The 13,219-nt window shown below is 51.2% G+C and overlaps 1 protein-coding gene across 1 annotated transcript; it reads right to left on the reverse strand.

Annotated features, from left to right (window-relative positions):
- Positions 1 to 49: 49 nt before the first annotated feature.
- On the reverse strand, positions 50 to 7,680 carry LOC104528804 (protein Wiz; the record flags this gene model as incomplete). Its single annotated transcript, XM_029086190.1, has 5 exons — positions 7,549 to 7,680; positions 6,505 to 6,605; positions 1,509 to 4,048; positions 737 to 1,102; positions 50 to 139 (listed from the first exon to the last, which is right to left on the reverse strand). Coding segments are annotated over exons 1-5 (3,229 nt in total), but the record flags the coding sequence as incomplete, so codon positions are not given.
- Between the last annotated feature and the right edge of the window lie 5,539 nt (positions 7,681 to 13,219).

Raw genomic sequence — 13,219 nt, forward strand, 5'->3', positions numbered from 1 at the left:
GTTGTTGTGACCCGAGTGCAGGACCCAGCACCATCAGCTGGGAACTCACCATCTCGCCCGTTAACATTCTCAATGATACGTCGCAAAGTTTTTGGTGCAAACTCCAGTTTTTTGGAGGTTTGCAGGAGAAACCTGGAAGCTGTTTGGGACGGAACCATGATCCCATGTGAATAATTTGGAGTTTTGCTAATGGAGGGGAGACCAGCTCCAACCCAAATCCATTTGGGAAAGACTCTTTACGTTCCTGCCACGGAAAATAAACAGCCGAGGGGTGAATGTAGATCCCTGGACAAGAGGCCACATCCTGCCTTCTGCATGGCCAAGCACTGCCAAGGATGGACTGGTACCAGTGACCACGCTCTTCTCCTGTCCTTCAGCCATGCTCTGCTCCATGATTTGCAAAGTTTTATGAGTTTCCCTGATGGAAACATCGCTCCTAAACACGACACTTTTCAAATAATAAAAGTTAAAACAACCAAAGCACAGCTCCCCGGTGGGATGTGACCCCTCGAGAAACCACACTGCCCGGCGCTTTCATCTGCCACATCTCCATCCACCTGCCCTAAACATCAGATTTCACAGGACACGGAGCATCAATGATAAATCAACACCACGTTACACTAATCAAACCCTTCCCCGTAAATACCGACCCTCCAGCAAGGTTCAACAGGATGCGACGGTTTGGGGTTATCAGAAAGGTTTTTTGGGCTTGCGTGGGGTGTTGAGGGACACTTACCATCTCTGTAGGACTGCAGGGACTCATCTCCCCAGGGTGGGGGGAACGGGGACAGAGGAGACCGTGGAATGCTGCACTCGGACATGGGAGTCATGCTCTTGCGAGGCATGAAGCCATGAGCTTCCCTCTCTCGGCTCGGGGACGAGGGCTCCGCTCCCATCGCCGCTTGCAGCATGGGATGTTCTGATGAGTTGGCCAACAGCTCTTTGAGGATGTTAATGGGTGAGACGGTGAGTTCCCAGTTGGTAATCCCAAAGTCTCTCAAATGGGCTCTGGCGTGACTGGAGAGACCTGCTCGCGTGTCAAAACCGGCCCCGCAGAATTCACATCTCATCAAGCTGAACGTACTCGGGTCGAAGTTTGCAACTGCGGAAAGAAGGGGAGACAGTCAGCGACGTCGTTAAAACCCCGAGACCAGGTGGGGTTTTAAGACAACCCTACGTCACCGGTTGTGCCTTGGCCACCAGGATTCAGGTTGACCATGGTACCATACATACCCAGTTCAAAACCGGCCCCGCAGAATTCACATCTCATCAAGCTGAACGTACTCGGGTCGAAGTTTGCAACTGCGGAAAGAAGGGGAGACAGTCAGCGACGTCGTTAAAACCCCGAGACCAGGTGGGGTTTTAAGACAACCCTACGTCACCGGTTGTGCCTTGGCCACCAGGATTCAGGTTGACCATGGTACCATACATACCCAGTTCTTGGTAGGAGGAGAAAACCCCACCGATTAAAATAAAGAAATAGAGCGCACGGTGAATTGAATACATACTACCTTTTTTCTTCTTCTTTTGGAAGGAAAATTTTTGCTCAATAGCTTTCACTTCTTCTGCTGAGATGAAATGACGGACGTTGTAGCTCACCCCTACTCTGTTGAGGTGGCCTCGCACGTGGTTCGCCAGCCCGATCCCGTTGTGAAACCTGTCTGGGCAATAGGGACATTTCCTCTCCTCATTCTTCAGCATGGGTGAGGCGGAGTCCAAGAAGTCATCAAGCTCCAGAGGACCCTCCAGAGGAGAATCCAGTAGGAGCATATCCAAGGGAAGAGGTTCTTCCATCATGAATTCCCGGGGAAGAAGCGTCATTTTCCTCTTGAATGTCTTCCCTCGGGGCCGCTTCGTCGCCTTGGGGTGCAGGTTCACCTCATCTAGGAGAACAATGGGGACCATCATCCGCAACTGCTGCTGCTGTTCCTCTGAAGCTATTGAAGAATCCGTGGCTTTCAAGGTGTCTCTGAACGTCCTCTTGAGGTCCAAAGCAGCTTGAGGGACGGTGACAGGTTTGATGCCTCTGTTCTCATGCAGATCTATTTCTGTGCTCATGGAGATCTCCTCTTCCATACTCCCAGCATCGTTGGCCAACATCCACTTATGCCTCAGCTCTTCCAGCCCCATCGGGTGGCTCCTGACACCATCACCTTCTCCTTCAAGGTGCTGAGCTGCTGCTTTTTTTTTCAGCTGCTGCAGAGCAAACTGGGAATAAGCTTTAGCAGAAGGAAAACTGGAGAGGCCCAGGTTTTTATGTGGGGCAGCGTATGGAGCTGCTTTCCTGGCGTGAAATCCTGATGTCTGATAGTCCTTTTTACTGGCTCCGTTGCTTTTCTCCAGTCTTGGGTGAGTTAGGGCAAAACCGTGGACACCTTCGTAATGAGACGTGCCTTCTCGATGAGGTGGAGGGAAAAGCCGATCTGTTTTACCAAAATAATCCATCTCGGCAAACCGACCTGGTCTGGCCGGGCTGTAGGCATCTCTGCTAGTTCCCGGTTGATTGGGATCATCCTCGTACACCTCCGTGTCCCAGGAGAGGTGGGAATGGGTGTATTTCATGTGTTCCTTGAGGATGTTCTCGTTGGGGGCTGGGAAGCTGCAGAGCATACAGGTGCTGAGCCCTTTGCTGCTGCCGTGAGGTGGTACCTGCATCTGCAGGGACACGTGTTCATTTGGTTTGAAGTGTTTGTAGATGCCGTGCATGGGGTTATCCTGTATTTCTCCGCTGCTCGTGTTTCCAAAAAGATTCATGTTCTTTGCCCCTTGGTCCTTCCTCTCCTTGACGTGCATCTTGGCGTGTTGGACAAAGATTTTGGAGGAGTTTGTGCCAAAGACACACTTGGGGCATTGTAGCCGGGCTTCCCGACCCTCGTCTGGAAACTCGTTTAATTTCTGGATCTCTTCAATAATTTTTTCCCTAGACTCTTGGTGGAGCCTTTTGTGTTGCTCCAAAGACGTGGGGTCTCCAAAGGCCCATCCGCACTCGTTGCAGCAGAACTGACACTGTCCTCCTAAAGCATCTCTATCTTGGTCCCTCCCTGGTCCACGATTATGCTGAAGCATGTGATCCATCAAATGTTCCTTCTTCTTGAAGTAAATGCTGCACTCGATGCAGGTATACACCGTAGGGTCCTCTTCTGGACCCAGCTCCTCTTTCCCCTGCTCCTCCAACAAGACACTGCACACGTAGGGCCTCATCTCGATATCGTAGGAGCTGCAGGGAGCAGGGTCTAGAGACATCAACGGGATCCGCTCCACCGAGTCTTCGGCGTTTACCGTCCACGACTGTTTGCCAACAGCGAGGTCCATGCCAAGCTGGAGACTTGGCTTCTGGATTGTCCATTCGGCCGTGTTGAGCGGGTTGATCTCCCCCAGGTCTGAGTCAACCATCAGCCCCTTCCTGTGGGACGAGGAGCTCTCCAGGGATTTGGACTTGCTGAGGACAGGGTTTAGGATTTTTCTGAACACCGTTGGAGTCAGCGGAAGAGGCACTTCATGCACGGCCTGTCCCTGAAAGGGCAAGTTGGTTGCTACATCTGTCAGCTTGTTTATGTCTTTGTAGTGAGGACTTGGGCTTTTGTTGGGTCTAGAAATCCAGTCGATCCTCTGGATTCCCCTCTTGCTTTTATCCAAGTGTTCTTTGCTGAGGCCTTCAAGTTGCTTTGGTTCATTTTGAAGATATTTCTCTTCCTCGCCACCAACCGATGCCCCTGCGCAAGGGCTGGGCGTCTCTGCTGCCGCTTTACCACCATCCAGCTCCTCAGAGTCACTTTCCAGTTGCTCGGGATCCACCTGCACAGTATTGACAACCTGGGGCTCCACAACGAACGCCGACTCCTTTCCGCACCGCGCGTCCTTCGAGTCCTTCAAGCCAGAGAGTCTCTCTGAAGTGCTTTCTTCTCTCCCATCGCCCGCTCTTATCTCCAGGGCGGAGGTGTCCCAGGTCACACTGCCAGACACGGTCATGTTTCGTAGATCTAGTGAGCTCCTGGCATCCGTTCGGTACAAAGCCTTCCGGAACTCCAAATGCTCTTCGTTCGTGGAGCTGCAAATCAATTTGGAGAGTTAATAACTGATAAACGGGAAATATTTCCGTTTACAAAAGGGTTGTCCTGGAACCAGAGCCAGCCTGCGTGGAGCGACACAGGCTGGAGATTTCATGGTGACTCCCATATTGCCCCAAATATTAAAGATTTGGGACAAAAACAAGCCCATCTCTTCCCACCCTCCCTCAGCCAAGGTGCAGCTCGAATCATCTCTGCATCTTCTCCTGGGTTTGCTCCAAGCTCATTTCAACAATGGCTCTACCTGTTCCCTACAGTGGCTCTTCCATGTTCACACCAGGTACAACAGAAGGTTCCCCATCACCACGTCATCTATTCCTGCCTTGGGCCAGAAGTCATCTTCTCCTCACTCCATCCCACTCTCTGCTTCTCCTTCCCCTTTCTCCTCCTAACTTCTTGGGATGCTCGGACACCTTACTGCCTCCTTTTACCCAGCTCAACAGGGATATTTGCTCTTGGTGATGATGTTCATCACTATCAGGCCAAAGAACAAGGCCAAGGAGCTCTTCAAAGTTGCATAAAAAGAGATTTAAGTCTCAACATGGACCATACCAAAGGTCTCTGGGACCAAAGCATGGTTTGTCTCCATGACTAAATGGAAGTATCTGGGTGATCCTTCTCCATAGCAGAAGTGGGAAGCCTTTCTTCCCTGTGAGGAGACCTCAAGCCACAGTGGATCAAGGTGGTTTCTCCCCATCCTCTTACAAACCCTCACCAAGGAATCCCAAGCTGGGAAGGCCCCATCAAAAAGCTGGAGAACATGAGCCTCCATGGGGTGAGCTCTACAGTGGGACTGGGTGGCCCCATGTCACCCAGGTGGGTGCTGTGAGTTATCACCGAGGGTCCAAAGACACATTGGGTGTTAGAGAGGGCTTGGAGGCTTTCTTCTGGAAGAAGAGACATGGTGAGGACCATGAGGGTGCAACAGAGGCACTTGATGTTCTGAGATGCATCAAGGGATTGGAGACATCTGGCATGGGACCAACAGTTATGAGACGGGATCTACAAGAGCCTCAAGGCCTTCTGCCAGGGTGGTGGGAGGCTCAGTGGGGAAGCAGAGAACCTCCAATGGCACCAGATCTCCACACCTGGGCTTCTGAACTGGGGTCCAAGAGATCCAGGAGTCCCAATGTCCCTGATGGCAGCTTCACAGGGGTTTGGCAGATGCCAGCTCTGGGACAGAGTAGACTCAGGGTGTCCATCGAGCTGCTGAACAAGACAAGGCTCCTCCATGTCCCCATCCCTGCCCTAAGGATCTGACCCACCTTCTGTCCTCCACATCCAACTTCATCCCCAGCTTCTCCCTCTACGCAGCACCCATGGCCAGGATGCACGGCCAAGAGCCGGATCCAAACCACCACATCCCAACTCCTGCTCCCTCTTAAACCGTCTGTAGGGAAGAAACCTGCCGGATCGCAGAGCCTGACACCCGGAGAAACCCGGTGACTTGAGACCTCACACAAGGAGCTGCTCCAGGGCCAGCAAAACATTATCTCCCAGGTCAAGTTGTGCTGTCAGGAGAACAAAGTACCTTTGTTGGAGACAGCAGGGTTGCCAGCTCCACACGGTTCTCATCCTGCCTCTCTCTTTCCTCCTTTTGAAACCTATTTATTTCCAACTTGTTCCTGGAAAAACCCCAAGTTTTGGGGTGAACCAACCCTCCCACCCCACCACGCTCTCCTTCCCATCTCCAGATCTCTGGTTTGGACTCAGGAGAAATGACAGTGGACTGAAGGACGGGCTGGGCATTGTGGTTTGATATCAGGGAAATGTGATTCCCAGACACACTGTAAACCTTGTGAACGTTATTAAAAATAACTCGCTAAGGAAACCACCGGCCCAGGAAGGAGCAATCAGCAGCAGATCCCAAAATAAACCCGGCACAACGCGCTGGGCGTTGGGGCAGTTGTTACACAGGCTGCGACCCAGAGAGATTCTGAGCTGGGAGTACGTCCCTGGTGCCATGAGAAGGGACAAGGACCTTTGTCCTGTACAAGTCTTGGGCTGTCACCCCTAAATCTGCCTTTTCTAGGGTACTCAGAGCTATTTGGGACACCTCTTGAGCAGCTTCGGGCCACCCAACACAACCAAACCAAACATCTTCTTCCCAGTGTTTCTCTCTCCTTCACAAGAGGGACAACCCCAGCGGTGCCAAGGGGAACTCCGAAGGGAACTGGGATGGCTCCGAGGGATGATTTAGGGTAGGCAGAAGCAAGGTGGTTTGTTGGGAAGCAGAACAAATGAGATGAATTAGAGCAGCTGCTGTTCTGCACTGACCAGCTCTAGAGGGACCTGCTGACGTCCTCAGTGGTGGGACAACCCTCTTTAGGGACAGGCCATGGAGATATTTTGGGACTTTGTGTAACTGGAGCACCATTAGCAAGGGGAGATGGGTTCCCAGGCGCTCCCTGCTCTGTGACATCCCTTGGGAACTTACCCGAGTTCGGTCCTGTGAGCTGGGACGGCACCGGAGAGGGCAGGATCAGGCTCATCTGCAACAGAGAGGAAAGCTCCAAGGTCAGTGCCCAAGTGAAGCTTCTTCAACCCAATTTCCAATAAAATGATCGATTTTTTTGGTGTGTGTTTCAAAAAAGCTTTCCCAGCAGATAAAACCCCCTTGGCTCCTGCTGCCCATCCTTCCCTCCTAAAGCCGGGTCTGGATTATGGGAGGATTTCCAAGCCACACTTAAGAGGGTTTAATCCCAAGCGCAACTATTTGATGTCTAATTGTTCCTGCAACTAAGCAGTTTAACGAGAAGATGAACACGGCACTGGCTGCGCTCCCACCGCCCCGGCTCGTTGGAGGGACAGAGCTACAACAGGGTGGTTGGACAAGAGTTGTCTTGGTCCATCCTGTGAAGATGACTGGTTCCCTTGGCTCTACGGATAGCGGTCACGAGCCTTCCTGGCGCCGGCGTTGCCTCTGGACCAACACGATCTCCAGGTGCCTGGGCACATGCCGAGCCAGCGCTGAGCATCATTTGGAGCTTGGAGGAGCTTTGTTTCACACCAACGTTGGTTGCACCCCCAGGATGGCTCCTGGGCTAAATCACCTCCAAGCTTGCTCATGAGAAGATTGATTTCAGGACTTCAGGCAGTGACGACAGGCAGGGAAATATCTCCTGAAGATCTGCAGGATCTGCTGAGATACAGCAGACCCAGACACATCCTTCCTCAAGAGGGGGAAAGTCTTCAGCTGCTTCCAACGAAGACGTCTGGATGGAACCTACCCAACCCAGAGGCTCCGTCAGCCAAGGCTGAGCTCAGGGCAGGACACGACGGGGGTCTTGTTCCTCATACCAGATCACTCCACCCTGGTCCGGCCACGTGTCATCTGTCCCAGCTGTGTGGACATCAGGGACTCGCTTGTTATTACAGGAGAGGTTGGGAGCCTGGGAAAGCTGAGGCGTAGCTGGGTGAATCCACGTTGTTTCCATCCTGAGGCAAACAAGGTTGATTCTGGGGCAAGGAACTGTCCCACATCCCTGTTCCCATCATCATCATCATCATCTTGGGTCACGGGCAGCCCAGCTCTGGGCAAGAAGCTTGAAGCTGGGGCAAGGAATTGTCCTGCATCCTTGCTCCCATCATAATCATCATCATCTTGGGTCATGGGATGCTGAGCAGCCTGACTCCAAGCAAGCAAGCTTACTGCAGGGACAAGAATTGTCCCCTGTCCCTGCTCCTATCATCATCATCATCCTGGGCCATGGGCAGGCCAGCTCTGGCCAAGCAAGCTTGATGCTGAGGCAAGGTATTGTCCTGCATCCTCACTCCCATCATCATCTTGGGTCATGGGCAGCCTGGCCCTGGGCAAGCAACCTTGCTGCTGGGACAAGGAACTGTTCCCATCATCATCATCATCATCTTGGGTCATGGGATGACAAGCAGCCCAGCTCCAAGCAAGCAAGCTTGATGCTGGGACAAGGAATTGTCCCCTGTCCCTGCTCCCATCATCATCATCTTGGGTCCTGGGATGCCCAGCAGCCCAAGAGTTGCCTGGAGCTCACCATCACAGTGGAAATAACCATGAGGCCGTGGGAAGGAGGTTTCCACAGTGTGACAGAGGGTGCAGACCCAGCACAGACCACACCTGGGGCTCATGGAGAAAAAGGACATACAAGGAGAAGCTCAACCTCCACCACGCACCATCCAACAACTCAGGGAGCTTTTAATGTTGAATGCAAAGAGGAGAGAGAGCAGGATCAGGCAGCACGTCCTGGGAAGGAAACGGAGAACGCTTTGGAAACACATGGCCAGGGAGATGAGTTTTGTTGCAACAGTCTGTGGGCTCAGCCTGTGAGAACCTCTACAGCCTAAACTGAGCTCCATCTCCTCCAGGATGGATGCAGCCCCTCACAGTTTGCATTTATTTTATGGATTATTGGTTATGTGCCGTAAAACCAGGAGGACCATGGTATTCAGGCCACCACACTGGTTATGGAGATGGGGAAGGCAAGGCAGGACCTGCCCCAAAAGCAAAGGAGGGATGTGAAAAGCCAGGGCTGGCTTCTTGTCCTTCTAACATCTCAGGTGAGCCACCTTCGAGATGAGACTTTTAAGGCTGAGCATCTCCAATGTGTGGGTCTCATCTGGAGATGATGGGGTTGGAGCTCTTTCATCTAGACACAGAGCTGGGACCACGCACATCGCTGGGGTTTATCCGGCATCGGTGTTGTCAGAACCCATCCTGGAGAGGTGGCAGCATCCCCTGACTCCCAAATCAGGTTCTTTTGGCTTTAAAATACTTTTGGAAGAGGCCAATGGGAGATCCAGGGCCAAGCTGCCAAGGTCATGGGACACCAAGGTCACAGGAGACCAGCAACATTCATTCAGGAAAGCCTGAGTCAGCAACCGGTTGGGGTAGGAATGCTGGGGGGAAAGGACAAGTGGGGGGAGGGAAAAACCCAATTCTCCCAATTTAAACACTTCCATAAATCCCAGCGCGTGGCCAGAGCGGGGCAGAGAGCACCGAGCACCGAGAAAGGACGGTGGCAGGAGCCTTCCAGGGACTCTTTTGTTCTCCAGAGCTCCAGCTCGGCTCCTATTTTTAGAAACTGTCTCCTTCAGAGGAAAACAAGCGGTGATTTATCTTTTCTCCTGATGAGCACGTAACTGCGCTCTCTGCAAATCCTGGTTTCTTGGAAACAGCGAGAGATGAGGGAGTTTAACGTCTTGGACTTAGGAGGCTCAAATTTACCCTCTATGGTAATCCAGAGCTGCTCCTCTAACCACAGGAGCACGACTGCAGCTTCTCCCAAGAGAGGACAGCAAATGTGAATTCATTTTCGAGCTCATGGGCTCTCCTCCCAAGAGGTCAAACACCCTCATATCAAGGCCATGGGTCTCTCCTCTCCGTTTTTCCTCTATCTCAAGACCTCAGGACATCAAGATACTTCCCAAATCAAGTCATCATATGAGCCCGTGGCCAAAACACACATAAAAAGCCAGAGATAAGGGAAAAAAAACCCACGGGACTCCCAGTATGGAAGTGGTTATACAGAAACCAGGAGCTCTTCTAGATGTGGTGGACCAAGCTCTAGACAAGTTCAGCCATGGTTAATTACACAACACATTTCAAAGGTCATGGATGGAGAAATACCAACATCTCCAGAAGAGCCAAAAGAACCCCAGTTCATTGAAACCGTCATGGTCAGGGTTGATAAGCAGAGGTTAACGGCACGCTCGAGAGCTTTGATAACATATCAAACTGCAAAAATTTGGCCTAAACCTTCACCACCACCTCAAAATCACCAGGATGCACCTTGAGGTGCCCAGACCAGCTGCCCCAGTCACCCCCCTCCCAGTTCCCTGAGAACAATTAACTCTCTCCTAACCAACCCCAGGACATTCCTACACAAAGGTTCTGGTTTATTTGGTACCAGAGTTACTCAAGTGTTAAATACTCAAGTATAAAATACTCAAGTATTTTTAAGACTAACGACACACCAAATAGTAGCTGTGACAACGAGCAAGGTTGGCCTGCTGCATCAGGAGGTCATGGAGATGCTGATAGATCCAACATCCCCATGAAACAAACCCAGTGAATGTCACCAACCATTGAGGACGTAATGGATGAAGATCAGCTGGAGGAGTTGGGCTCGTTCTGCTTCAAGATCAGAGCATGAAAGTGCTGTCTACAGCCCTTAACTGGAGTGTGTAGAGAAGATGAAGCCAAACTCCTCCTGGACAAGGAAGTCACAACATGGGGAACTCTTCCCTGTCAAAATAGGACAGCTCTGGGACAGGCCAGAGGTATGGAGGATCTCCATCCCTGGAGTTGCTGAAAACCCAATTGGATGAAGGTTGAGCATCCTAACTTTAAAGTTGGCTGTGCTTTGAGCACAGGGATGGGATTAAAACCTCCGGAGGATCCTTCCAACCTTAATTATTCTGTGATTTTTAGGATTAAAAACCCAAATAAATTCAAGAGCCTAAAGCAAAGTGGTCTTTTGGATGGTGGTTTCCATCAAGACCCTAGACCACCTTGAAACAGGGAGAGATTCTCTCTTCTGTAGAATTCAATCAAGAAACTATTCTCTGGAAAATTTTCTACCCAGCTCCTAAAAGGCCTAGTGACAGACTAAAAAAAAAAGCATAAAGGAGTGAAAATTTAAAGAAAACTCTAAAATACAAGTATTTCCCAAACTTCAAACTGTGTAAAGCTCCATGCCTGGAATACAACAGAAGGTTTCCCTTCCACACAATCCTCCAGGACGGCAGGAAGGACATCTGCCTGACCTCCACATGCTTTCTGCATCTCATATCTCAGCAATAAAGAATGAGGAAGGAGACTGAGCTCCAACTCAAGCTCTCCAGCAGCTCCCAGATCAGCTGCAGAAGGACTGGCACTTCCAAAGGACATCAGTCTGAGGATGAGGTGAAACAGTTTCCAGTCAAGGGAGGAAAAAACAGGTTCCTCCAGGAGGTGTTGACTTGGTTTACACCACAACTGGATTCTTGAAAAAAATAAAATAAAATAAAATAAAATAAAATCAAAAATTAAGCAAATTGGACAGGAATTTGTAATATCACTTTTCCGAGCAATCTGAGAGCTTCCAAGAACTCCCCAAAACCAGCTGATCACCTCCAAAAAGCCTACACTGAGCCTACACTCGCTCTTCCAAGATTTGGTTTTTGGTTGTTTTGGGTTTTTTTGACTATCTAAATGAACAAAAAGAGGCCAAAAGAGATATTTTAGCTCCTCTACAACCTCACCGTTTGAGCAAGAGCATTAGGCAAGGGGGGAGTTATTGCATCACCTTCCAAGTAACACAAGATGTCGCAAGGCATGATTTAGCTCTGGAATTAAAGACCAGCTCCTACTACCCCGTTCCAGTGCTCCACCACCCTCTGCCTCAAGAACCTTTTCCTCATGGCCAACCTCACCCTCCCCTGCCACATCTTCCTGCCATTTCCTCTGCTCCTGGCGTTGGTGACCGGAGAGAAGAGATCAGCGCCTGCCCCTCCTCTTCCCCTTGGGAGGAAGTTCTAGACTGCCAGGAGATCTCCTCTCAGTCTCCTCTTCTCCAGGCTGAACAATCCAAGTGACTTCAGCCTCTCCTCATATGGTTTCCTCTCTGAACCCTTCACCAATTTTTTAGTTCCTCAAAAGCTCACTGGAAACGCAGGGAAGCGGGAACTTCATTTCCCACCTCCCTGTCCATCTCCAAATCCATCCCACAGCCCCAAACTTGGCTCTTCCAGCCCAAAGCAGCCACACAAGAGGACTTCTCCAAGATCACATCCATGCTGGCAGAGCCACAGCAGGTCCAACCTGAGCCAAGTTTGTGTGAGCACCACAAGATGCTCCACAGCAGCGCTTTTCCCTTGGACAAGAGAAGACAACCACCTGCACCCCAACATCCCCTCTGTTCACCAAAACCACCTGGACAAGCAACGTGGGTGCTCTGCACCCGTCAGGCCTCAACCTGGAGATATTTGGATGGCAATTCATGCCAGATTTAAGCTCTTCAATAGTTTTCCTGCCCCAACTCCCTGGGGTAGACGCTACTCCTCCATCCCAAGAACCCAGCATCCATTGGTCTGCGCTTGCAACAGCCGCTTGTCAGGAGAAATCATTTCACCCACGGTCTCAGGCGAGTGTCCAAATGCTCCCACCGGAGCCAGACAGGACGATTGTGTTCTCCAACCCTTTGCCAGGAGCAAGCTGGAGATTTCACTCGTGCTCCTGAATGCAGACGAGCTGGCACGAGGACAGGCTTTGCTGCGGGAAGGCTTGGCCAGAGACACAAACTTCACGTTTTCTCCTGAAAACAGGCACATTTGGGGTCAGTTTTCCTGCACGTAGCTCCGGGTCTTGCTTTGATGAAAGCTCTCAGCCGTCTGCAGACAGAAACAAGAGACATTTCTTTCTCCTTTGTGCTGCATGATAGTCCAGGGCAGGATTTAAGGACGCTCCTAAGCCTGCAGGCAGGTGACCTTGAGGACAGAAGCTCTTCAAAGCACGGCAAGCTGGCAGCACATTGCGTCTCATCTGACTCAAGCTCAGCCGGCTGCTGACGGAGCTTGGGACGGCGCCGTTGTGCTGATGGGACACCGACAGCTCCGTGTTCGCTTCTGCTTGGGCTTCCTGGGCGTGACGTGGGTCCTTTCACCCCTCCGTAGGTGCTGAGTGGTGGAAGTTCATGTATTTAAGGGTTGGAAATGCCCAGGGTTGTGCAACCAGAATCCAGGTGGTGATATTATTGCTGCTGGACTTTGCACGGGCAGGAGAAGAGAACACAAAGAACCCAAGCGACAGCAGATCACAAAGAGCAGGGCAGATAAACACGTCCCCGACGCGTCTGCTCTAGTCCCAAGAGATGAACGCTGGAGGTTGGCACGCAAGGGGATCATCTCATCGTAGTAGGATGAAGAATAACACACTGTTGGGAGCTGCTCGTCTTTTAATCCACGCTTTGACCTAGGAGGAGCTGCCTCGGTTGGGACTTTGCTCAGCCCAGGACAGAGCTCAGGAGCTTGGAAGACTCAATGATTACTGCAAGAGGGTGAAGTAGATTCTTCTGATGCAAGAATGATGTGCAGCCCCGTCATGAGGTGAAAAACCCAACGTAGGGGTAAGATCATCCTGAATGGATGCAGCTTGGGGTTCCCCAGACAAAGAATCTCATCTTTTTAATTGCACCGGT

Source organism: Antrostomus carolinensis, unplaced genomic scaffold (assembly GCF_000700745.2).
Source record: "Antrostomus carolinensis isolate BGI_N321 unplaced genomic scaffold, ASM70074v2 scaffold52747, whole genome shotgun sequence".
Lineage (NCBI taxonomy): Eukaryota > Metazoa > Chordata > Aves > Caprimulgiformes > Caprimulgidae > Antrostomus > Antrostomus carolinensis.